General features: G+C 41.2%; 1 protein-coding gene across 1 annotated transcript; it reads right to left on the reverse strand.

The window, feature by feature from the left end:
- Nucleotides 1–2,436: 2,436 nt before the first annotated feature.
- LOC308223651 (very-long-chain enoyl-CoA reductase-like) lies at nucleotides 2,437–25,182 on the reverse strand (the record flags this gene model as incomplete). The annotated part of the gene is made up of 13 exons (XM_080622976.1): nucleotides 2,437–2,564; nucleotides 2,662–2,707; nucleotides 3,681–3,769; nucleotides 4,473–4,530; nucleotides 5,929–5,972; nucleotides 6,063–6,135; nucleotides 10,481–10,586; nucleotides 10,706–10,821; nucleotides 12,806–12,909; nucleotides 14,227–14,271; nucleotides 14,598–14,649; nucleotides 15,155–15,205; nucleotides 25,156–25,182. The coding sequence occupies 13 exons, from the start codon at nucleotides 25,180–25,182 to the stop codon at nucleotides 2,437–2,439; spliced, it is 939 nt and encodes a 312-aa protein (XP_080479102.1).
- Between the last annotated feature and the right edge of the window lie 1,175 nt (nucleotides 25,183–26,357).

A 26,357-nucleotide genomic window follows, 5' to 3' on the forward strand; every position in this document is an offset into this window, starting at 1 on the left:
ACTGTTCCTACAGTCACTAGCACTTCGAGTGTGCACAGTGCAAAGATGTGCCATACCAGAGCGGTACAAGGCTCAAAGAAAGGTCCCCACGCTCAGTATTATACTGACTTTTTTTTAGCACCTTTCTGAGCACTGTGTTTGCAACAGCAACAGCCCTAGCAACAGCAAACTTCTACTGCTCTATATGGAACAGTATATGCTGAAAGTGTCAAAGGAACGGCAGGTCCTTGCTATAGAACAAAATCTTCCTCTAACATATATCTTCATTATAAGATATAAGAGGATATGTCTTACTCTTCCTTGTTGACATGTAAAGAGTATTAAAGATAGATTCTCTTCTCCAGCTGGTCCTTTTAGGCTGGTAGGGTTTTATTGTTTAACTCTTAAGTCAAGTGCTACCAGTCAGCAGACAGGTCCCAGTGCAGAGAGCACTGCCCAGCTGAGAAGTGGATTCCTGCCATCCTGAGTGTGCATGACTACCAAGGTCAGAACATCAGTGCTGGCTGATGGGGCTAGCGCTAGGAGACTTCTTCATGTCTCACCAGGCTCCCAGTGAAAACAGACAGTTGTTTCAGCATGAATGGGAAGAATTAATTCAGATCTCAGACCCAGGCAAGAAATTTGCTTTTAAAAAAACCCAAACCTTCATGAAAATGATCTCATACTCATCTTCCAGTTTCTCCAATAGAAGCATAATGTCAAAATGGAGATTAAAAGGCAAGAAAGTATGTCCAAATCTGCCAAAAGTTTTGTTTCCTCATGGAGGTCTGGAAAGGTATCTTTGTTACTAAACAGGATCAATTTTTCCTTCTTTCCTGTAATTGGATCTGAAGTGGGTGTAAAGTGTGAATAAGGTACGTGCTTTTCTCTGTGCTCAGAAGGAGAATTTCAACCTGCTTGTGCTCTACACTGCACTCAGCGGGAAACCATTTGGCATTTAGTTCTTTTCTCTGCTTCACAGTTAAACCAGTGGAAAATGACAACACAAAACAAATTCACGATGATGTATTGCTTCAATTACCTACCAGGTCTAACCATTTCTAAGAAATCCTCTCTTAGATACGTTATATAGAAATAAAATCTGGGTCATGTGGGGTTTTTTTGCTTTATTAGGTTTTTTTCCATCACTTGATGTAGATTTTTTTTAATCTAAGCACATTCTTACTTTTTACTCTACAAAATATAATGAAACTTCAGCAACCAGCTGTAATCTTCTTCTTTTGCCATAATTATTTCAACTGATTTCAAAATAGAGTCTAGAATTTATTGCGTATTTCACGCTTACAAATAGTTGAAAAAATCCTTCTATACATCCATTAGAGAGAAATAAATGAATCATGAAACAAAACAGTATCTATGCATTCTCTTCATATGCTAAAATAGCTTCTTGAAAATGTAATTCAGATAGAATGCAATAGTCTTTTTTTTTTTTTACTAGGTTTTGCACAAAACCCAACTAAGTCCCACTGAACATCTTGTGAAAAAGAAAACACAGGAAGTCCAAAATTGTAGCTGATTTTTCTTCTTGGCTCTGAAAATAGGAAGGGAGCTGAGGACTAGCAGTCACTTCGTGTATCTACAAAGTGTATAAAAAAATATTCAGAGAATACTGACATAAAATGCATGGTAAAAGGTCCTTTAGTATCATAAGGACTTGTTATATGAAAATAGGCCAAATATCACAGATATAGCATAGATCAGATCTTCTGAACCTTATTTACTAGTATGCAATTTACTAATGAAGAAGACTGAAACCAACCAAACAGAAACCCCATCAACACCATCAACACAGGGTGTTACATCCTCAAATACTACAAATTGCTTCTCACTTCAGATTCTTTTGGCAAATTAAGGGTTAAACCCAAATCAGGTATTTCAGATATTGCCTATTTCTTTATTCCAGAAAACCATTCATATTCTTTGGTAATGTTATGTGTTACAAAGCACCTGCCTCCAGGCAGCACTCTCTTCTTCAAGTCAAAGAAGGCAAATCATGCAACTGTATTCAGGCCAGCTGGCCATGCTGGCTGAACTGAGCTCTCCAGTAGTTAGCTGGTATGTCCTCGTTCCAATGTACTTACGTCTTGCAGAATGACACTGCTAAATTTGGAGCTGCTTTTCAGCACAGACTTCTCAGTATCTCTGATCCATCAATCTAAATAGACTTGTACATGAGAATCTAAGTCAGTTAGGTTACAGTGAACTCTAGGGGCTTTTGACTGCCAGCTGTGCAGTGAGGCCTTATTTCTAGAAGGTGCTTCTGAGTTGAGAATTCTTGAATGTAAAGAAGTGTAGCTTTCAAGTGCATACAGTTTCCCTCAGCAATGGAGATTCAACATGCATCAAACCCCTTTACATTTATTCACTTATTTGGCAGGAGGTTTATGAGCTTTTTCTTCTTGAATTCTGTGCAATATTCAAATGAAACCTTTTTTCTTACAACAAAAAGGGAATAATTGGCATTCGAAGACTTGGATAATCCTTGAATTCTCGTAGGTAGGTGCAGTGTTTATCCTTTGCCCAGACTGTCATCTGAATGAAGCAAAGCAAAGTGAACAGCCCCACTGGAAAGAAGGGAGAAAAAGATGTTTCAGTATCCGATTAAAAACTTGCTCTTGTTGCTGACATCACTTCAGGAGGAAGTACCAGAACATTACTCACCTGGAACACACTGAGTCATGATAGTGAAACTGATCCAGGTCCCCACCTGTTTTGGCCAAGGAAATTTAAAATGTTTCTGGTGACAGCATTTGCATTTATGTCTCTATTGATCAAAACCAACCTTGTCCTAGTATTGGTAAATAAAAAAGCCAAGGTCAGCCAGATCAGTTTCTAGTGTTAATAACCTTTAGCCAAAAAGGTGAACAGTGCCGCCTTATCACAAACAAAACCTCCATGTTTGCTTCCATAGCAATTGTCGTGAAAAAAAGGTAAGCATTACAACATAGTGTCCTTTCCATTTCTCTGCCTGCTTTGTATTTATCATCAGTGCCAGGAACAGTAACTTCCTGTCTGAGGCCAAATTCTGTTCTCATTAACATCTGCTAATCACCTCTGAAGTTAAAACCTGATGCTATCTTTCTGTGCAAGAGTGAATTTTACACTGAGTTGCACTGGTTTTAACTGCTTTTGAACCTCAGGCAGGAGTTTGGCTCCTGATTAAGGGATATGAAGCAATAAAATGATTCAAGCTTCTAAAGGAATCACAACCAACTCAAGCAACTGCATAACAAGAAAATGGGGAGGATGACCTGGGTCTATTTTCTTCTACCACAGTATCTTCTATTTGTCTGTGATATTCCTCATATTATAACTCCACCAGATGCCCCCATCCCCTCATTGCAGCACACATTCAGTGGCACTCTCCCTGTTCTTGTCTGCAAAATTTGCACTGCTTTAGACTCATAGAATCAACTAGGTTGGACAAGACCTTTAAGATCAAGTCCAATCCGAAGCACAGGCCCAGGGTCTGGACTGCCTGTTTACGGTTAGCCCTGTAAGTACTGCCTCTGTGAAGGAGAGGAAGAACAGGCAAGTTCCTGTCTGAAATCTGATTTCACGGGGTTTAGGAGAGGAGGGGAAAGGTATTGAACTGAACTGTTTCAAGTTTAACATTCCAAAAGAAATGAAAACATATTCAGCCAAACTAAAATCTGAACATCTTGTTTGAAAATACATACCTCATATGTATAGTTAGGGCAAGATACAAAGAAAAACAGCCATGTGAAAGGATTCTTTGTTGGATATGGGATCTTACGGGTTTTGGATCCTATAGATTAGAAAACAAATCACAAAATATTCACATTCCTAAGTATATTGTTTCCTATAAAGACAACCCAACTCTGCCTACTCTTGTGTCACATCACTGTCGGGGACAAGCAAGATGTGGGGGGAAAACAGGATGTCCTCTGGACACACAAGAAGGAATGGGAGGAAATGTTCTGGGCATTAGAAAATCATCTACACATGCCTTTGATCACAGCCACTCCTGTAAGAAGAGGTACCTTAAGTTTTCGATTTAGAAGTTAAAGGTTTTCTTAGGTTGTCACAAAATGGGATTTGAGCAGTCACAGTTGATAGCTGTAAGATGTTTGACTCCTGCCTAAGGAATCCAGGCCTGAACAGAGATCTTGTGCCCCCTATAGAAGCCAGTGAAATTACTTCCCCTTGCTCACCAAAGCATAGCTTATACTAGCTCTGTTTCCTTTTGCACTACCAGTGTAGCTAATCCAACTGCTCCCCCCAACACAATCTGAACTGATCAAAATGCCAGTAAGATAGGAAGTGCTGTTTAACAATCTTGGATTCCTTGCACTGTCTGATCTCCCCTAGGATCCAATCTCGACAGCGCTGAGCAACCTGTGCTCCCATAGCAGTCAGCTAGCAGGTATCAACACCCTCCAGGATCACTCTTTCATGAGGCAGAGTAACTGCAGAAGTACTGAATGGCTGCGCCAAAGTGCAGTTTTTACCGTTTCTCTGGAGGTCACTGAGTGCAACGTGAATGGAAAAATTTCCAGCTTCACACAGCTGCAAGAGAAAAGCATGACAGGGTTAAACATGTGCTTCCCTTCTATTGACTCTTCTTCCTTTTGTTATTTCCTGGGGTACTTACAAAAAAGGGGGGAATAGGAGGCAAGAATCTATTATAAGCATAATAAGTATCCTTAACCACAGTTGCTGTCTGACAAGGGGATGGAATGTCCTGTTTCAAACATGAGCCCGTATTATACTTGTATGTACGTATATTATACTCACATATATTTATGAGATTTGCCAGCAAACATGGACTCTCTGTCCAAAGGATCAAATTTACTGCTTATATAATCCCTATGAGATCTAAAGGCAATAAACCAAAGAGGATAAAGGTAAAGCTTGCTTATCTTTTGATAAAAACTTGCTTTATCTTTTGATTATACTTATGTCTTTAAAATCACCAAAACCCACCTCATTTGGATGATTTTGGTTTGTCAAAAGTTACTAGAATCCTAAGGAAAATGAAGGACTCTTAAGTTTTCTTCTCTAGAGTATAATTTATAAGAATCATGAAATATAACTGACCCAGCTTCCCCCACTGGTTTGAAATAATGCTTCACCAATCAATTATGCAGGAAGTGTATTGAAATGACCCATTTACACAATTATGGGCAGTCTCCAGCATCTGCAAAGCATAACGATTAAAACCAATGACTGGTGATCAGAGCTCCTGAGTTTTATTGCTAGCTCTGTGCTTTCAGCTATGTAGTCTCTCTATAAAATGAAAACAGATGATGAACTCACGGAACTTTCCTACTGGGAAGCTGCTATGAGATCCTGTAGTTACTGACAGTTTCTCAAAGCAAGTGAACAGCTGATGTTCTAAACAAGTTACATATACATAGAAAGAATGGGTACATCTTGTTGGCTACTCTAATGTTGCTTCTGCATGTGTGAAATGTTCCTAGGAATTATAAGAATGAACAGGCAGTGACTTAAGGCTTTTTCTTCCTAAGGAAAGCTGTAAAAAACTTCTGAAGCCCAACAAAATGAACACCTACCCCTGGAAGTGATCAGCAACAGGTATGTACTTGCTTAGTTTGGCCAGTTTTCTGAGTTTTGTGATCTGTTGTGATCCTTAACACTCCAACAAAACAAACTCACTGGCTTTTAAACACAGTGTCACAAACTGATAGTTCAAGGCTTCTTTTAAAGGTTATGAGAGATAAATATCCCACTCTTGGAATGGATACTGAATCAAAATCTTCCCTTGTGTATAAGATCACATTAAAAACTGAATAGATCTGTTCACTATGCAAGTGGTCAGCTTCATAGTAGGTCTCAGCTGTTGAAGTTCTAAATATCTGCTTATCCTACTCACTCCCCCACTTACACAACATAAGAAATAAAGCAATGTGTTTTGTCATTTTATTAAAAGAACAACAAACCTACCAGAAACATGATCACAGCAAAATTTATCTGTTTTTTCCCATAAGCTGTAAAAACAAAAGAGGTTACATGTGAGTAGCACAAATAGGCAAATACATAAGTACTTGAATCATATCGAGAGTTGTTTTACTACTTACAAGGAGGAGTGTAAAGAGGATGATTGATGTAATAAGCAAGCCAAGCTGCAAATCCCCAGTAATACAAGCAGTTCTGAAAAACAGGGAATTTTTCTTTGTTTTAGTACAATCCTCTAGGCTAGTATTCACTGCAAGGACCACTGATAGCAATGAATTGGGCTGATTCTTCAAGCTGCTGATAATACAACGGAAAATGACAGTACTAAGTGTGGTAAGGTGGGAGCAGACAACAGGAGATTACAGGAAGGACATAGTGCTCATCCAGTAAGATTTCCTGACAAGTATCTTGAAGCTGTTAAGTTTGTAAACAGTTTTAGAAAGTATGATCATAGTACTGAAAGCAAATCTATTTTGTCTGGCAAGCCAAAAGGTGAAGTGCCACCTAGGCTTTATGGTGAAGAGACACCTGTTATGCTGACCACTGAGACTTTGTAAAACCAGATTTAGGCACTGTGCTTTCTTCTCTGCTTATTACTTTGTACTGCCTAATCTCTTGCCTTTCCTCTTCTCCTTCACTCCATCAGTTTTCTTTCTTTCTTTCACATGCTTTAACTTTTCCTGCCTACAGTCATGGTGCCTGATGCTTTCCTTTGCCCTTGCACTGTGGCATCTTTAGTTTGTCTCTTTTGCTGCTGTCTATGGCTTTCTGTGACCCAGCTTCCATTCTCTAAACTCTGCTGAAATACCTCATGGGTGGGCTGACTCATTCCTGACCAGTCTCAAAGCTTGTTCACAGGCTTCATCCATGAAAAAAAACCTACTTACAATGACAATCTCTGCCTCTCATTTGGATTTCCTTGCCTTGCCGTTTGTGGTTTTTCTTATGACACTCATTCATTATCTTGATGTCAGGTTATCTTCTCCCACCATATATATCCACAGGTAGGAGGAAGGCCCTTTGTTGGCCTATTCCTCTTCTTCCTCTATGCTCCCACCTGTAGGTCTTGCAGAGATGGACTTTAACCCTTGCCAACAACTCCAAAATTTGCCTCTCATCAGTTGAGATTTCTTCTTTTATCAAACCTAGAGCCTCAGCTTTTCATGTTTTAGGGCACGTTTGGTCATCACCTGCACTTCAGCAAGACCAAAACTGAGCTCTTCATCTTCCTTTCACCATTTCTCCTGTTCTTTTCCTTTCTCTGATCTTTCCTTCCTTCATGTTTTCACTTAAGTGAAGCACTGCTCCTCTTACTCTTTCTTGTGATGCTTTTTTCTTGGCTTTCCATAGGTTCACGTACCTTAGACATTTCTAGGTCTTTCTGCTTTCTCCTTCACAGCTTTCCTTTCCTGCTCATGAAGACATAATCCTTATCTAAGGCTGCATTCTTTCCTGTTCTGGCTGGTTTTTTACTTGGAATTTTTCAGCCTATACAAACCAGAAATGAATTTCTAGTAATAATACCCCAAACAAGTGATTACCTCAGCATCTGCAGCCCATACTACCTGACTGCAGTGTCTGCTGGTGTGTTTTCCTGCAAATGCTGGTGAAGGGTAAGCCTTCCCATCTGTTGCAAATGTTGCTATCAAACATTATGTTGTCTTCCCACTTCCATTTCATAGTTAATTGAACCATTGAAGTTCCCAGAGACCTCAGGCAAAATGGACACCCTTTGGGGTATGCTGTAATACAAGCACATGGTATGTCCTTGCTCTGAGATTATATATTAATAGCTAACTGATGAGAAAGAGCAAATTATTAACCAGTTATTACAGATCAGGTGGGACATAAGAGAATTATAGAATCATAGAATAGTTAGGGTTGGAAAGCACCTTAAGATCATCTAGTTCCAACCCCCCTGCCCTGTGATTACTTCCCTTTTCCTCAGGAAATGCAGCAGAGCCAGAAGAATGGCTCCAGTGAGGAACAGTTCAGTGGGTGTTCTATCCATAAACTACTTCTTCCTCCCTAACACTAGCTTCTTCCAGCATAACCTACAATTTACTAACTGCTGTACAAACCTAGGAGGAAACAGTTTCTTGTAATCTTGAAATGGCATCTTATGGAAAACCTTTCCCTACCTTCAGGGCTTGGCACAGGATGGGTTATAGGGCAATGTATTTCAGTAAACAAATAAATTATCATGGCTCAGCTCCCAACAATACACGCTGTAATTAAGCTGAGCAAGTACTGTTCATCCAAAGAACATGTTTTGCCGCAAGAGTATTCCTCAGTTATAAGAAAAGGAGCTTTAAGAGTGGAGTCTGCCACTGCTAAGGTCCTTAGCAGTAACACTACAAATGTCTAGCTGCCACTAGAAGTCTTATTGCTCATAAAGCCTCCAGTGAGGTTCAGATGGGAAGAGTACCTGCAGACTACATGCAGACTTTTGAAAGAAATTGTTTCTGTGACTATGTCATACTCCAGGTAAATAATACAGTTTTACAACAATCTTATATGAAAAAAAATAAAAACTAATTGTGGATCAAGATCAAATCTTGCAGGGATCCCATAAATAAATTATTCCTAAGTTTACAAAGTTATGGTTAGGACTTTTGTTTTCTCTATGATCCCTGTGATGGCCACAGCTATTTCTTAATGCCCTGCCTATGTTTATTCATGACTAGCATCTACCCTTCTGTTTGTCTCATTATATTGTCTTCTGGTTTAAATGGTATTTCTTTAGGTCTAGGGTTTTTTTCCTCCAGGTGTTTTTATAGAAAGCAGCAATATCCCTTCTATTTACCCATGAAAATGTTCGGTAAGACCAATCATAAGGCTATAATTTTTGAGGAATTCTACTGGTACCTCCCTATTATTAAAGGCCTGACGTGCTTTTCCAGCACAACCACAATCATCTTTCCTTTAGTTAGTTCCTTTATCACCACACAATTTTTATATTCACCCCTATCTTATTCAGTCTAAGCCAGTTGCTTATTAAGTCCACATATATCAGGTGTTCTACCTTTCTGCTTTTGATGAACCCCTGCTGCATTTTATGGCATCATTTATTCCTGTTTCCATTTGGGAAACAAAGGATGAAAATCACAAATCTCATCAATTCTTGTCTCAGATCTCTGCTTACTGAGACTGAAGTGGGTCTTATTAAAGATAACATTCCAGGTGTTTAGGAAATAAGCTATGTATATTTGCTATGTATGTGATCAAACACTTGAAGCAAGAAGCTTTATCTACCACCTGCATGTGAGAAAAAAAAGGAAGAGGATATGATACTTTTCTCACTGGCACCATTTTGAAGTAAAACCACTGAAGTCAATGAAATTATAAAAGCAAATCAAACCCAAGCACTGCTAAGAAAGAGATAGAAGAAGAACTTTACAGTTGAGCAACTTTACAGATGAAAGTGAGTACAACCAACCTGAGAAGGTGGAAAAGTTGAAGCAATCAGAATGATCGGTACAAATGTCAATTTTAGCAACAACAGTTTTTATGGTTTGAAAGGAACAAGTAGTTATCAGAGACAGCAGTGAGAAAATGAAAACTTATCACACTGCACACATCCTTTTTCAAGGTAAAGTTGCTCATTTTTCTGCTGTTTAGCATGCATTAGCTACTCCTGTGTCAAGAACAAGGCTTTAAGAAATCTACTGGCCTTTTAACAACCCCTGCACCCTTCCACTGCAGAAAACACAGTCAATTGCCAGGAAGGATTCTTCCCCAGGGCCGCTGCTCAACTACAGACCCTCCCTCCGTTTGGAAAGCATGAAGCTGCTACCAGAACTACCAGAACACATCCATTAGGAGTTAGCCACAAGGCAGAGCTCCAGCTGCTGGAAGTATGATGGCCATAAGGCAAATTCCAGGGGTCTGTCTAAATACCAAGTGTTAGATACCCAAATGCTGATACTATATGCTTTTCCAATTCCCTGTCTTCCTGAATATAAAACATGTATTTGAATACCTTTGTGTATTCTGTTGCAGCCATTTGTAAAATAACTACAGCCCATGCGGAACCATGCGGTTTACTGTACTACTTCACAGATGTCTAGGCCTGCATCTCAACAACTGCCCTATGGCACAGCAGGAGTAGGAACATTAGGGAGTGCTCTTGCAGGAGAAGAAAATGCAGAACAACCAAACTGCTTTGTGCTGGATCCAAGGTAAATTAGCAGTTGCTTAACAGCAAAGACAATGTTCAGGGCAAAAGCATTCAACATTGTGCCTGCCTGTGCTATGTTAAAACTTCATGCTGTTACTAAAACCTTCTCTGCCAGGGAGCTGGCTGAGTGATTCTGAAAGAGCAATGAGACTATTATAACATGAATAACAGTATGGCAACATGTGAGTTGTACAGTAGCGACATTAAGAAATCTCTTGGTAGAACTACAGCTTTACAGGTGAGATTTGCTGTGTGTTACTGCAAAAGCCACACCAAAAGGTCTGTGCTGCAGAGGCAGAGCATAGGTTGGCTAGGTTGGATTTGTAAGGGGGGCCATGGATAGATTCTGACACAATTTACCTTCACAATATTCCTCAGTGGCATAGTCCCATGGGAGAACCGATGAACAAATACTGTTTCAATCAACCTTTTGATGTAGTGGAAAGAATGGCAGATACATGCCAAGCTAGAAACAGCAAGACAAAAGCATTTAAGAGTGCTTAAAAAAACAAATATGGCAAGACATTTGGAATACGACTACAATGCTAACAAGAAATACTTGCTCAGGCCTGCAAAAAGACTTACTTAACTACTGGATGCGGACTTGATGTAAACCTCTCATCCAGTCCATAGACAAAAGGCATGCGGAAATAAAACAGAAAATAGATGAACAATGGACCTGTATATTCTATCAAAAATACCTGCAAAAAGAGAGAAAATCATTAGATAGCTGAATTAGATGATGATTTTGCTTTGGTTTCTTAGTGATAACTAATGCAGTGGGATAAACCCCTCCACCAACCCAAGATGGCATTTAGAGAGGCAGGGAGGGAACAGCAGGTTTGGGCTTAGGCTATGAAACTGGTAGACATGCATGTAAACATTTTGCAGTGCATTTGCCTCCATTGCATACAAACAGCCATTGCCAGTGCAGCTGACACAGTGTGGGCATGAAAAGGTAGTAACAGCAGCCCAGAGATCATGATAAATACACATACATGTTACTTTTACGCAATTCTCACCCTCCTCTAGCCCTGAAAAACTATTGCTTTATTTTGGGTTAAAATGAAATCTGATGAAGAATTTGTCTTGGAAAAGAGGAGCTTTTCTTCTAAGGAATTAATTTTGTTAAAACTAGAAACACAGCTTGTAAGTGTTCACAGGTGACCCCATCTGTATGAGCAGTTAACACAGCAGACAGCCTGGGAAACAATCAATACATTATGTGTTCAAAGTCTCTAATTTGAACACAAAGAGTGAAAAAAAAGAGAGGAAAGCTAAGAAGCTATTATCTAACTAGGTTTCATTTCAGATAGATGTGCATTTCTGAGGAGCATCGCTTTAAAGTCAAGTTAACCTTGGACCAAACGTTAACAGTTGAATTATTCACACTTCTGCAGGTGAGGAAGGTAGGCCCATACCTCATTTATGGAGAAAGAAGGGAAATTGCTTGTACTTGTGTCAATAAAAACCAAAACAAAGCCAGAAACCAAACCCCAACCACTGTTTTCTAGTGTATTACAGTTCTTTTGACTCTCAGACAAGTTGTGTTATCAACTTCTGTACAAATCAGCATTTTCTGCAGTGAAGATTGGGTTTGATTGTAGATGACAAGTTTAACTTCTTTATTTTATAATACTGAAGTATTTCTTGGTTCACATTTGAGGTAGCTTGAAGGCCAGGGAGAGCAGAATGGAAAGGAATGATTATGGAATGGCAGAAGTTTGGTGTTACTCTGCACTGCGATATTTTGGTATATATTAATGTATGTGTGTCTTGGAGTCTACACGGCCATTAGAAGCTTTTGCCTGTCTTACTGTTGTGAAATAGCTGCCTGATTTATCAGCATTGCATGCAAAGTAATGATGTGAAGATTCAGTCTTGCAGAACATTTGACTTCTTTTATTTTCCCTCCTATGAATGTTGTCTTTGCTCTTTGTCATTAACACAAGTTTTTATTAATGTCTCATAGCTAAGAAATGGCAAACATGCCTTTAAATTATGTTGTATTTTTTCCTTCTGTACTGTTTCCTTAGAACTAGTGTAATATGTGCATCATGGGCCTTCTGAAGAACTGGAAGGGTCATTGATCTCCTCACCGCATAAACAAGTTGCCTGCCAAGTACAGGATTTGCATTTGAGCTAAGACAGTAAATATGTGAGGTCTTTGTGAATGGCTGCTAATGCTGCAGAAATTATCAGCTGTCACTCGCCTGCCACCAGCAGCCACACGCAGACAGCTACTTACTGATCTTACTTTGTGAACTCACTTCAGTTACTGACATGTGAAGTTGTCACATGCCTTTCTTCAGGACAGACTTGTAGGAGTATAATCCTGATCTTTGTCAGAAGAGTTCCGCAGGCACCGTGAAGCAGAACCCCGAAAGCATTTAGGCGCCTAGTTCCTTCTGGTGTTGCAGTAGACATCTAAATTCATCTGAGAACCTGAAGCTTAGTTCATCAGAGCCAGCCTACCCTGCAGCAAGTTTTCCACTGCTGCTCTCCCAGGGAACTAGGCATGCAGAATATCTTCTTACTGCTTTCCCTGATTAAATGAACTGAAGCAATGAAGATTCATTGCCTGCATCCACTATCAGAGCAGGCATCATGCAGAAATATTGGAAACAAAAAATTATGTAAGGAAAAATAGCCATTAAAATGGCTCAGGCTTAAAGCATAGCTCACCGTAGTCCATCCTATCTGTGGCCCTAAATCTTTAAAGTATAAGGTAGCAGTTGTGCCAACAGGGAGGTGCTGCAGGATTTCCTCATCCCTCAAGGACTTTCCTTCTGAGAAGGAAAGAAGTAATTACATCAGTGAAATTCAAGTCAGCTTTGGCAGTGTATTAGCTTTATATTGTGCTTTAACCCATCTGTGGGAGTCTTTGAGGTGATGTGGGTTTATTTGAATCTTGATAATCAAACTAAGGATGCTTATACTTAATTACCATTTATTCCTGTAATCACATAAAAGCCTGGATCCTCTAGGTCAGTTAGGATAATTTTTGGTGCTATGTGCCTGCCTAGTCTAGTAGACTTGCTTCATTACTGCTACAGCAGAATTTGCTGATGGGTCACTGACCTTCACCATCGTTCACTGACCTCCTTGTCAGCTGCACCTCCATCTCTTCCATATCTTATCATTGCTCACTGTCATACAAACAGAAGCTAGGATAATCTGAGATAGGAAGGCTTTCCTACATGTTTTCAATGTTTCCTTTTTTTGCCAGCCAACCAGCTAGGAGGTGATTCCACAGCACTTTAGCTCATTCTCAAGTTTCTAATGCCTAGATTTGGGGTAATTTCCAGAAAGCCTGCATTTTCTCATGCAAGTGTCACAACAGAATTCCATGGAGGGATCTGGTAAGGTAGATCTTTGAAGAAGGGAATAAGATACTCATAGGCCTGTTTCCATGGACAGATCCTATAATTTTCACCAGTATACTTGTAAGGGACTGTTTAAATAAAATTACACTTAATGGAAGTAAAAGAATTTGCCACCTCTTATACTGAATGCTAAGATGAATTAACACAGCTTGGCAATTAGACTTTCTTTTGTGTACCCAGGCCATGTACTAAGAGGCTTCTGGTAGCAATACCTACTACTGCATTAACGAAGCCAGCCAGCTGGCATTAGCTTTGTCAGCAAATCCTACATCCATGGCAATGTGTTTTGCATTAACTTACCTCAAAAGAACTGTAATTCCTGCCTGAGAGCAGAGGATTATGTGAATTGAGAGCTCTAACTCATAGCCCTTTTTAGTGCTCCCAGCTGAGCATCGCTGTGGAGATCATTTCACTGCAGCTAAGGGAAATTGGTATAGCGATTCTGTGCTGCTTGTCTTGAGAACAAAAGTGCTCAGTAGTTAGAAAGTGCATTGGAACGATGTGCAGAGTCCTGAGTTAATTACCAAGCACCAGGCACATGGGTGGAAATGTGTTCAATACTTTCAAAGTACTCAATTTATTCTGGGTTCTCTTCAGCCTTCGTAGTGCCAATTAACATAGCTGGAAACTCATTCCTAAGAGCTAATACCCATGCAAAGTACACCTTTTGTGCAGGCCCTTGCTCAGAGCTTTGTTACTCTGTTCCTCACAAGTACTTACTTGGATCAAGTTTTATCGACTGCCTTGCTGGATACCACCGAGGATCTGTAAGACCATACAGAATTGTGTGATACACAGTGTTTTAGATCATCCAATACTATAATGAGTGCAACACAACAAGAGAAGATCTAGTTAAAATCTGTAGGGGTATTTATTCAATAGGAATATCTGTGAGAAATTCTGCAGCAGAAAAAAGACGAAGGTATATCAGGATAAAAAAACTGTACTGAAATCTCCCTGTGATCACATTCATATGCAGGTTACTCAGCATTATGTGTGTGCACACCACATGTTTCAAATGACATCATTTTCTCCTATTTATATGCTGCTTATTCTGTTGTGATGCAAACTGCTGCAAAAGTTATACTCACATAATTTATGGAACATCAATCTGATTTCCCTAATCGTGGCATTTGGTTCCACCTAGGCAACAAAAAAATATGGTATATGTGAGATGCATATTTTGAAAGACAATAACTAGGTCTGAGGCTATTCAAGCAGAAATGTTACTCAAACAGTGTGACAGCATAACTTTAACAGATGGCAGCATTGGTATGGGTAGTTCAAGGTACTTCTTGCAGGAAAAAGGGAGGATAATTGGTGACATCTGCTTCAGAGGCAGCTTCTCTACCAGTCATCAAGAGTTACTACAACAGCACTGACACTTTGGTGGCTTATGAGTGAGTAAAACACAACTGGCACCATCTCAGTGAAGCAGCTGAAGTTGTACTCTTTGCCCAAAAGCTCCTTCTGGAAAAGGGTTGAAGTAGTCTATAGTGAGTACGAAGTGTGCATAATCGTTGCCTCTTTATTGGCCAAAGGAAGTCTATCAGGAGATTAGATACCCTTCATAAACACTAAGTTCACTTAAAAAAAGGTATTAGTTTTTAAATAGTCACCTAGCCTTTTAAACAGGTTTTGGGTTTACCTTATCTAGGAAGCATAGCTGTTCCTTTGTCTTCCAGTCAAGGATTTCCACCTGATAGGGCACAAAATTAGAATTACTAATGATCAGCTGAATAATCTCTAAACTCTCACTTGCTTCCCAAATTCACAGTCATCGCTCAGGGTGAGACACCATTTTTCTCAGATCTGTGGACTGTGGTAAAAACACTTCTCGTGTGCTCAAGAGATGGCTTTAATCATAGCCAGGTTCCCAAAGCACACAACTTGCAAATAAACAAGTCTTTTTGCTAAATAAATTGTATCCCTGGATATATTCAGAAGCAGAAGTAGCTAACTTATTGATCGAAACACACTGATCTGGGGTATTATGCTACAGCAAGAGGAACAAATAAGGGGCAGAGACAGGAATTCACAGGAATCACTAAGGAACACAATGTTTATGATTTGTAAAAGTAGAAAGAGTTGGGAGGGGCAAGTGCATATATATGCCTGTAAGCAATATTCAGAGTACATACATATTGAAGATTAATGTGCATTGTTCCCAGAATATTTTAATTATAAAAAGATAGGAAAACATTAGTGGACATAATGAACAAATGCAGCTAAAGATCTGGACTTCAGAGATCCTTAAGAGGTTGTTGTAGCATTAGTATTGCCTCTCAGATCACCTGTATTAGTAACTACATATTAGCATTTTACATTCCAAGCCATGGTTTAGCTACAGCTCTGAAAAGGAAAGAGCACTTTGTTTCCGTGATCAAATGGCACTTTGGCAAAAGGTTATGATTTTAATCAACAGCCAAGGAGAAAAGGTCCCAGATGTCTCAAAGCCCAGCTGCAGCAGGATAGCAAAACCTAAAATACAGAGGTGGTGCTTTGATTTCGTTTGTTCTCGTCAAACACTGTAATGGAACTTTGTGGCAGAGCTAAGAATGAAAGTCCGGAGCTTATCTGTCACACTAAGTGACTGGGACTGTCATTACTTTGTACTGAAAGAGTTTGTTGTTTGGATTTGTGGGGGTTTTTAAAATAAACATCTAGCGTGAATTACGTTTGGTATTAACTGGCCAAGAAGATGGATTAACATTAGACTCTAAATATGATTCCTTACTAAAAATAGGAGTCATAGTCCAGTATCTTTCTAATAGGGTTGCTTTGAAGAGATCACTTGGTTAGAGTATCTTATTTCTGTGTTTTACTTGTCCCAAATTGTTCTTTCTCTGTTGGTGCCGCAATGGAGCACTTCAGCTCCAGCCAGAACTATCATATCTGATCTCCACAAGGGATACCAATGCAGTGATATTTTCTACCTGTGCATTGTAAGCTCTAAGTGGGACATCAAGGGAGGTAAGCAATTTTCCTCCTTTGGGATAAGTAACGAATATGTGATACATTATTTTGGATATTATGTGTTTTCCCTTCATTTTTTATATTTGAAATAACACAAATATCAAGTTTCAATGTCCCTGTGGATCATCTCCATGGGAAAGCAAATGAAGTGAACTCCCTTCCCAGAGGGTGGTTCTTGAAACATTACATTTTGACTGTTGCAGTCCACAGAACAAGTACTGTTGGAGCTGTAAAACATTTCTTGTCCCTTCTGACGCCGAGCTCCTACAAGGATTATTGAAACCTTTGGTGTATCTCAAAACTCTTGTGTCAGTGAATACCGTTGGGCTGCCGTACAGATTGCAGCAGTGCCCACAGTTTTAGCAGTCTCCTTCCCATTCCATATCCACTCCCAGCATATATATTTTGGATCAGGATTCCCCAGGGGCAGTTTTATTCTATGGTCTTCAGTGGCTGTATTAGAGAAACCTCCTCCAGGCCAATTACAAATTGGGTTTGGATGTCTTTCTGCCACTCCTTCTCTTTTAGTAGGGTTATTCTCATTATGCACAAGGCCTGACTGAAAATCATGGAGCATTTTCTTTTGCTCTGTGGTTTGCATGAGAGTGGCTGTGCAGAAATTTAGGTACTTCTGTGAACCCTTGGAATCAGTGTGGAAAACAAATTATCCAAGATCTTCTATACTGATTTTGGTTCTATTCTACCATGTCTCTTTGACCTGGCAAACTGACATACCTGCCTGTACTGGCCCATTTCTTCAAATACCTAAAGGAAGTCTATAAAGATAATGAAACCAGACTCTTCTTGAAGGTGCACAGTGATAATGTGCACCTACAGGGGCCTACAAGAAAGCTGAAGAGGGGCTTTTTACAAGGGCATGTAGTGATAGGATTAGGGGGAATGGTTTTAAACTGAAAGAGGGGAGACTGAGATGAGCTCTTAGGCAGAAGTTCTTCCCTGTGAGGGTGCTGAGCCTCTGGCACAGGGTGCCCGGAGAAGCTGTGGCTGCCCCATCCCTGGCAGTGTTCAAGGCCAGGTTGGACACAGGGGCTTGGAGCAACCTGCTCTAGTGGAAGGTGTCCACACCTCACACCCCTGTGGCAGGGGGTTGGAACTGGATGAGCTTAAGGTCCCTTCCAACGCAAACCATTCTGCGATAATTGTTAGAAGCAACAGACACTGAGTTTGGTTGCAGTAAGGGAAAATCCAATCAGATACAAGGAAAATTTTTCACCCTGATCTTGGCCAAACATTGGAAAAATATTGCCTAGAGAGGCTGTGGAATCTCCATCCTTGGAGGTATTTTAAATTGGACTGGACAAGGCCCAGTGCCGTTTGATCTAGTTGTATCTGCTTTGAGCAGGAGTTGGACTACATGACTTCAAGAAGTCCCTTGCAACCTAAATTATCCAATGTTTCTATTTTTATTTTTCCTTTGCTTTTTTTGGACACCCATTCCTGAACTTCAGGCATTTCAATTACTTTCAGTTACTTTCAAGATCTAAGCAAATATCAACCTTTCTTTCCCTTTTCAGAAAGATGGAACAACTTCAGATTCCACTCCAGTCGATAGAAAGCAATGACAGATTGAAAGCAAGGTGACCACTTCTTCTGATTTCACACCTCTTAGTTGTATCAGAACATCCCCCATAGTTTAGATGTTCCCTGCATAAGGGACAGAGATTATATCTTTTCTGATATCAAGAACTGTTATCTTTTCTGAACATAATGGCCAACCACATGAACCCAGGTGGCACTGAACACAGTGTTTCCAGTCTTCAGGCACAGCACCAAGTCAGTTAATGTGTTGGTTGGCAACAGTTTTTAGATACCCAGCAATCTGTTTTTGGAACACTTACTGATGGGTATTATCTCTTTCAAACAGAAATGTTTTGGCTCAGAGAAGCTGAATTTCTATGAGTTTTCTAAGCATTTAGCACATTTAGACACCGACTGTTGGCCTGCACTAGTGCAGGATGACTTACAGTCCATTTCTTGTGTGAATTTTTAAAGGAATTTTAAATTACAGCTTCTCTAAAACTACTTTGAGTAGAACTTAATCAATAATAGGCACATTTATGCAAGGTAGCTATGTTAAAACTCTTTTATAAGTGACTATAAATATGTATCTCCAATGTTAAGATGACAAATCTATTGTATAAGGATTAAAGATTGATAGTGGCTTTCAAAACAGAAAAATTCTTAATTGTTATTACTTAGAAAAGCTTGAGGGCAAAGGATATTATCAATAGATGATAGAAGCAGAGAAAAGTACCTTCAACAGTTAAACTTTAATTCAGAAAACAAAAGGGGGAAAAGTTTATTCATGGGGGAAACACAGTTAGGCAAAGAGCATTTAAAAATGAATTTTTATTGCAGTGTCCCTGCAATAGGATTACAAAAAATAGAGTTGATCAAATTCCTGTTTAAATAGTTTAAAGCCATATCAAGTGCTTAAGGATCAGCAGATCTTCAGAAATTATATGATAACTATTATGGCAATACTGACACACTTATCATGTCTTGGAAGTTGTATTTGCAGCCATTTGTACTCAACAGATTGAGTAAACTGCAGCTGAGATGTTGTGAGACTGACATAAGCATTTATTGTATTGATTTCTTTCTAAATCACTCAGTAGAAAAGCCCTGCTTATTTTACAGTTGAAGGAACTAATCAGCCTGAGAAAGAGTAATGCAGAATTCATTCTGTCTGAGCTATTAGAGTACTTACACAAGTCAGGTTCCTTGGGTTTAACGCTTAAAAAAATCCAGTAGTTGCCCAGTCCTAACTACCTTTTTCTAACCTTTATATTTTCCTATGGAATTAGCCGGTTTTTCTATCTCCTTAGACTTTTCTGGTAGATTGTTTTGTTCCTGAGGGAAGGAAGCATGCCTTAGTGTGATCTCACACAAGGGCATATCAGGAATAACTTCCTTGAAGTCAATATTGTTAAGCCAAAGGGCCTTTTAAACCCGTGTAAACTTGTTGCATGCACAGTGTCCTGAGGCGGGGGATTTCATTGCTTAGCTACATGCTGCATGAGGGATCCCAAAGCAGAACCAAAGGCAAATGTTTAACCACAAATCAAAATGTCATCATCTTACCTGTGGAGGGCTGTACCTTATTCTGTAAGTAGTCCAACTAAGTAGAGCCTTACCTCTCTGAAGCAATTAGCTCACATTTCAAGAGGCTACAACTTTATTACATTGTTTGACTGTGTCTAAAGAGAAAGGATACAGTGACACCCATACTCAGAAGGTTTTATGCAATTAAATTTCACTTTTGTAGAATTTGGATGTCTAACATTTACAGGTTCACAAGATATACACTAGGTGCTTACTCCTCAGCTTCCTAAGTTCTGCACCTATGCAAACCAAGGAACACCACTGTCTGAACTGTGGTACATTTTTAGCTCTTTCACCTGTTTCAGATCTGTTAGTTAGGCATGCTTGCATCTAAATCCTGGAGGATCTTGATCCAGTAAGCATCGTTATCCCAAGCTCAGCACAATGCACAGCAGTTAGAGTATTTTTGAATGAAACTAAACTGTTAGCAAAGGAGATTATCTACTTCTTCATGCTGTATAGATAATGGTTAGACACACTGCCAGGAAGTGGCATTCTGCCATTCCCCACTCTGCCCGCAACTGGCTTGAGCCACCATCAAGGAATAAAGGATCAAGAGAGACCAAAAAGTACAGGCAGGAGAGGACTGGAGTGTATTCCAGTGAAAAGGGCAGTCTCCTAACAAAGAGAAATTCTGAATCCCTGTCTCTGAGCTGCTTCAAGCACTGCTCCTTTCCATTGTAATTCTGTTCAGCATTTCCCTGCAGTGGATGCCATTTGGGATACCACACAGTGAAGGGATAGAGTTGATGTAAACTTGGATACCTTAACCAAATTGTCCAATCTGCTCTTGCAGCTGGGTGCCTAACCTGAAGGCATAGCAAACCACAAGCTGTTTTGTGGACCTGGACCAGGATTGTAACAGACATAGACCTACAGATGGTCATCCTTCAGAAAGACAAATCCATTTATATAATTGGCAGGGAATAAGAGGAGTCAGTGTAAGAATGGTCAGGAAGGAAAAGGAAGGTGTGTTCCCTCAAAGTGGGAGGCTGGTTTATTTCTGACAAAAGAAAGATCTGATAGGGGTTTGTGCTTTCACAGCGAATTCTGGCTCTTGAAAGCCTATGAAAGGTTTCCAGCTTTTACTAGCATGACATCTTCCAGGAGGATACACAAGATGGGAAAGGAACCTGCATCAGTGAATACTGACTCAACGGGTATTTACTTACGCTGGCTAACAGAGAGCCGCACGTTGCCAATTTCCCAGGCATACTGAAGAGTCACATCATTCACTTAGTATCACTGTCACTATGAAGCAGGCTGGATTAACTCCATCTGAGAACCTCAGCCAGCTTTGAGTCAACACTAAGTAGATATCCAAGTTTTTCAACACCACTGCATAGCCTTTTCCATGTGCAAGAGAATGTTTGTTTCCTCAGGGCTTTAGTTTATGGTGATAATATTCAGGTAGAAGAGTTTTATAAATTCTTAGTGAAATCATAATCATTTCTTTGCACTGGGATTTGCAATGTTTAACTTCAATATCAATAGTTCCATTACTACTGTTCATGGATCATTTGGTGTATAGATGTCAAAAATGTATGTCCAGTATATGCTTTGACATGGAATTGAAAAGAATGAAGAGAGAGAGGTTTTTTCCCCCCCCTTTTTAATTTTTCCCTTTATCTCATTGGTATCAAGGATGGGTCTGCTGTTTTTTACAGGGCAGGAAGACTGGAAGCCCTAGGAAGTTGGGACCTTACACTGACAGGTGAACTTACAAGGTTTGTATTAATCTGTTAAAATATACTTCAGGGAAGTCCATTATTTTTTCTGAAATAGGACTTGATTTCAAACATAGCCTTCGAATTCTGAGTACTTCCTCCCAAGTAATGTTTTACTAGCATATTTTCCTATACAAAATTGGGTTTCTCTCTCAAGCTCCATAGAGAAAAAAGGACAAATTGCTGTCTTTTAAGTGAAGCAGCACAACTGAGTGTCAGAATGTGTTGGTAAGTGTGTGGAGAAGTGGTGAACGAAGAAAAAGGGAGAATGTTTTTCCCTATCATCTCATCTCTTTCTGTGATAATAATCTATGTGTTACTTGTGAGAACAGAACAGAGCAAACATCTCCAAATTGGAGCAACAATTCCACCAGTGTCCCTTTAAATGATCATTCAAGTATCTCTCATGTGGCCATGTCTTGTTCAGGCAGCTCTTGGAGGATACAGACTCTTAAACTCCTCTGCAGTCCTGCTTTTGGCACTTGCTCTCAGTGCTCTTAGTCGATGAGGCTCTAGACAGCAAAGCTCTGAGTGGGAGAAGCCTTTGTAACAGGAGCTGAGACATCTCAGCAATGTCAGCTTGGCAGCTGGCACCCCCCCCTCGCCTTCCATCCAGAGGGTTTTCATGGCAGGCAGAAGGGGGGAATCTTTAAATGCCAGCAAGGGAGGGCAGTACATTATTGCTTTTAGACTGTACTGCACATGTCAGTTCAGTCTATCCTCAGGGAGGGAAGGCTCCAAAACACTTTTGGCTATCACTGCTCACAAAAGGCACTTCACATCCAAACCAGTTAAGGAAGCAAAAGTACAACTGCGGCTCTTATGACACTGATTTTCTACAGTATGAGTGCATTTGTTCAAGTGTCTTTTCCCTAGTAAGTCAGAGCACCGTACCATTTTGTTTATATGAAATGTTTTTTGCAGACCTGGACCTGTCAAGCAGAAAGAAAGGGTAGAATTCATCAGCCTAACTTCAGAGCTCTCCACTACAGACATTTACATCCAAGCATGGCACATAGACATCCTTTGTATGGAAAGGAGAAAAGCAGGCACTTTTAGGATAAACTGTATCATAAGCTCTGAAGCATAGCTGAAATAGGTCAGAAGAGCTCTAAACAATTTGGAGAAATGAGCACTCCTAGAGAATATTAGTTGTCTAGATACAGGTCTCTATCATAAATCTCTACATTTGTGAAGGTGAATCTCCTCAAATTCTTAGGTGCAGTACTTTCAGGTATGCACGTATTTCTTTGAACTGTAGTTGTTCTTCCTAAGCTTTTCCTATGTGATTAAGTGATAAAAAAGCTGAGGTGAAATTAGAACCATACCAATACTTGAAGTAGACAAGACCTAATCTGGCATTATTACAGAATAAGAAATGTAGAGGCAGTCAGGGAGACATAAGTCTAAGAAGGAGTACAGGGACATGGGTTTGCACACTGGTTCTGCCACAGACATGAGTAGAGGGAAATCACTCAGACGCTCTGGGTTTTCTTGCTGTCCATCCGTTACACCCAGCATACTTTGGCTGAATTGGCTGGTTGCTCTTAATTCTTGGTACTGTTTGAACACAGCTAATTCAAAATAAGGAGTTAAAGGTACTTCCAAAGTTGAATCTGCCTTTCACTGGCTTCTTAGTAGTCACTGTAATACCATGTTGCCTATTTTTTAAGAGTTTCTGTCTTAGCTGCACTGGGAAAGACTCTGATAAAGAAAAGGATGGGAATTAACAGCCAGTGGACGCTGACAATCAGCCTGATGTTCTTGCCCATCTTTTTGTACATCTGTTCACTAAAGAGTAGTTTTATCCATGCATACTGTGTTCTCAGGAATCTATGAAACTGATGGTGTACTAAACGTCAATGCACAAAATCAAATGCACAAACTCAACAAAACAGGAAGAAACATTCCACCAGTGAACCTCTGCTGAACTTGCAACAGTTGTATCCTAAACAATTCGGTCAGCCACAGTTTGCTGATCGTAAAGTGCCTCGTGATTCCTGTAAGGAAGTGCCATAGAATAGCAATAGAGGGTAAATGTTTTAAATATGTATGGGGGAAAGTTCAGAATGTTACCGTGCCTCAAACAGAGAATGTTAACATTTGTAACACCTACAAAGATTGGGAGAGGTGGGACACTTACTATCTCTCTTTTGAAAGCTCAGTTTTGAATGCACGGTGGGGAAATGCAAGTCAGAATTCAAAATCAATGAATTTGTAACAGAAAAGAACTCTGTGGGGAGACCAGTGCAGAAAGTGATACATAACAGCACTGCTCAGAGCTACCTAAGACTGTCTTTGTGCCTAGCAAGATGGAGCAGATCACTCTACTTTCATGTGTTTCCACATCTGTAAAGTCAGGTGACAATAATGATGTCTGTGCTTTTGATGTCTTCCAGAAACAAGTGCTATTCAGAAGTTTAGGCGAAAGAGCAAACCTGCAGAGCAGACAATGACCAAAGAGATTTGGAAAGGTAGTACACATGTGCTTGCTCCTCCATTTGGATCTCCCAAGAGCTTGGGACACTGGTAGAAATGCAGGAGGCAGTGAAAAGCTTGGTTGCTTTTCCTTTTAGGAACTAGGGATGCCAACATTGCAGAGGAAAAGGCAGGTTGTAGGTCCCTACCTTGCACCCACAAGAGACAGAGCCAGAGACAGCTTATTTTGCTAAATTGTTTGTCATTTCCAGAACACTTTCATACTATTTCTATTCCCTGGTGTTGGACACTGTTAAGATTTGGCTGGACAGGGTGCTGGGAAATCTAGTCTAGGTCATGCTTTGCCTAGAAAGGTTGAAGGAGATGATCCTTAGGGTCCCTTCCAACCTAGGATTCCATGAGAGCTTTGAAAAGCTAAATCAGAACTTTTAGGCCATGGTAGGTAATAGAAGAGCAGCCACTTTTCAGGTGGTTTTGAATTCTGTGAATGTTATCATGGTTTGTATTGTGCCCGGGGGATGAAGGTGTGTTCGTTTTTAGGCAAGTCGTGCTGCAGAAACTGGAGCGTGAGCTTGCAGGAACACAGGGTTGCTGCCGCTTAGATTGTACCGACCTGTTTCTGCAACGCAAGCCACTCTGAAGCATTTTTGTGTTCGCCAGCCTCACTAATTCTAGCAGAGAGTCGGTGTGGCTATTTATAGAAGTTGGTGAGATCCGTGACCCCTCACACTCGCCACTGCACGTTACTCTGCACTGTGTACACAGCAAGGAGCTGACTGTACTTAACTCCATCTGGCGATTTATGGTTTCCCATGCAAGACTCGAACGCAGCGGGCGGCGGGGTCTTCCCAGAAGTTGGGGACAGAAGGTGCCGAGAACATTCCTCGCTCTCGCTCTTTCCCTACGGCCGGGATGCGCTGCCAGACCCATCGCGGCAGCCTGAGCACAGCTCCGGAGAAGCCCCGGGAAGCCCAGAGCCATTGATCCTGCGCCTCCGCGGACTCCTCGCTCCTCTTCCTCCGGGGCCACGTCCGAGGACCACCGGGGCGGCGGGGAAGAGGAGCGGCGAGGAGAGCGTGCCCGGGGAAGGCAAGGACAGGGCGGGCTGGAGCCGCTTCTCCCCCTCGCCCCGAGGAACCCCATCCTGAGCGGCGTAAGCCCCCCCCCACCGGCTCCCTCCGCCCGGCGCCAGCGGCGGGCACTTTGCTGAGCAGACCCTGGAGCGGATGGCTCCGGCTTGCGGGTGCTCCAATGCAGATGGAGGGGGAAAAGAGAGGAGCCCTCCGGGACCCCGTGCAGCCCCGTCCGTCGGCGGCAGGATGCTGCGGGGCCCGGCCCGGGCTCGCCCCGTCCGCCCCCCCCCGGCACGGCCAGCACCCACCTCGAAGAAGCCGGCTCTGGTGCTCATCCTGCGGGCTGCCTCCCGCCGCGGCACCGGCCCCGGGCACCGCGCTGCGGCCAATCAGGCGGCGCCCGGACCCCCCCGCCCCGCCCGGGTCCATGCTGCGGGGCCCCGGCGGCTCCGTGCACTGCCCGCACGGCTGGGAGGGGAGAGCGATGCTCACCGACCGCCTGGCTTGTCGGTTCTGTGGCCTGTCTGTCAAGGGGGGAGGGTTATTTTGCTTTGAACGTTGCAGAATTGCTGCAGGAAATCAATCGTGTTTCAGGTTTTTTTGCAGCTCTGAAGTAGCTTCGTGAGATAACCTGCACTAGAAACATCCTCGTTTCTTCCTCTGGTAGTTAACATTGTGTTTCGGGGGTGATCGAACTGACAACAGAACTCTGCTGAGATTCCTTCCTCTCCTGTGATGTGTTCCTGCCGCCGCTGAGAATTAAATGCATGGCATAAAGCAGTACAGAGGCTGATGCTGCTTTTCCTCCACCCAGTCTTCTTATGTGATATCCTTTTTCTAGAGCTAAGGTAATCAAATATCAGCAAATTCTACTCTGCTCTAAAGGAACATTGCTTTTCCACTGCCATAGATTTCCATTAGACAGAAAGACACATGCTATGTGCTGTTTGAAAACCTTCTGCAATCCCTAAATTTAACCTGCTTCCATGGAATTCTAACTATCAAAGCTACTTAAATATCAAAAAATAAGTTTCACTCAAAGTAAAGGCCTCTGCTGGAAAGCTGGAAGGCCCATCAGGAGCGCCCAACAGAACAGGATTCACTACTAGTGTAAATATGGGCAAGCCTAGGAAGTGTATGGAGAGGTGTACGTGCCTTCTCGAGATGACCACAAGTCTGAATGGTCAAACTTTGGGCCAAGCTGGACCTTTTGGGGTTTACGTCAAAGGAAGCACTATTACTGCTTTTCCATCAGCTGACATTTTTCTCTCTCACTGTGTGCACTCCCAGATGCTCTGTGTTCATACAGCGCGGAAAACATTTCAAAGATATGAAAGTTGTCCAATATGGAAAAGTAATCAGAAAGCAAATATAAAGAACATTTAAACTAACCTTCTGTACCCAAAAGCGATCAGGCAACGCTTCAGGCTGACAGAAGTTATGCAAATCGGTTCCCTGTGTTAGCGCAATGTGTAGCCTGGAGAAGGAAATCTGTTAGAAACACAACTCA

Source organism: Psittacula echo, assembly GCF_963264785.1.
Source record: "Psittacula echo genome assembly, chromosome: 7".
Taxonomy (NCBI): Eukaryota; Metazoa; Chordata; class Aves; order Psittaciformes; family Psittacidae; genus Psittacula; species Psittacula echo.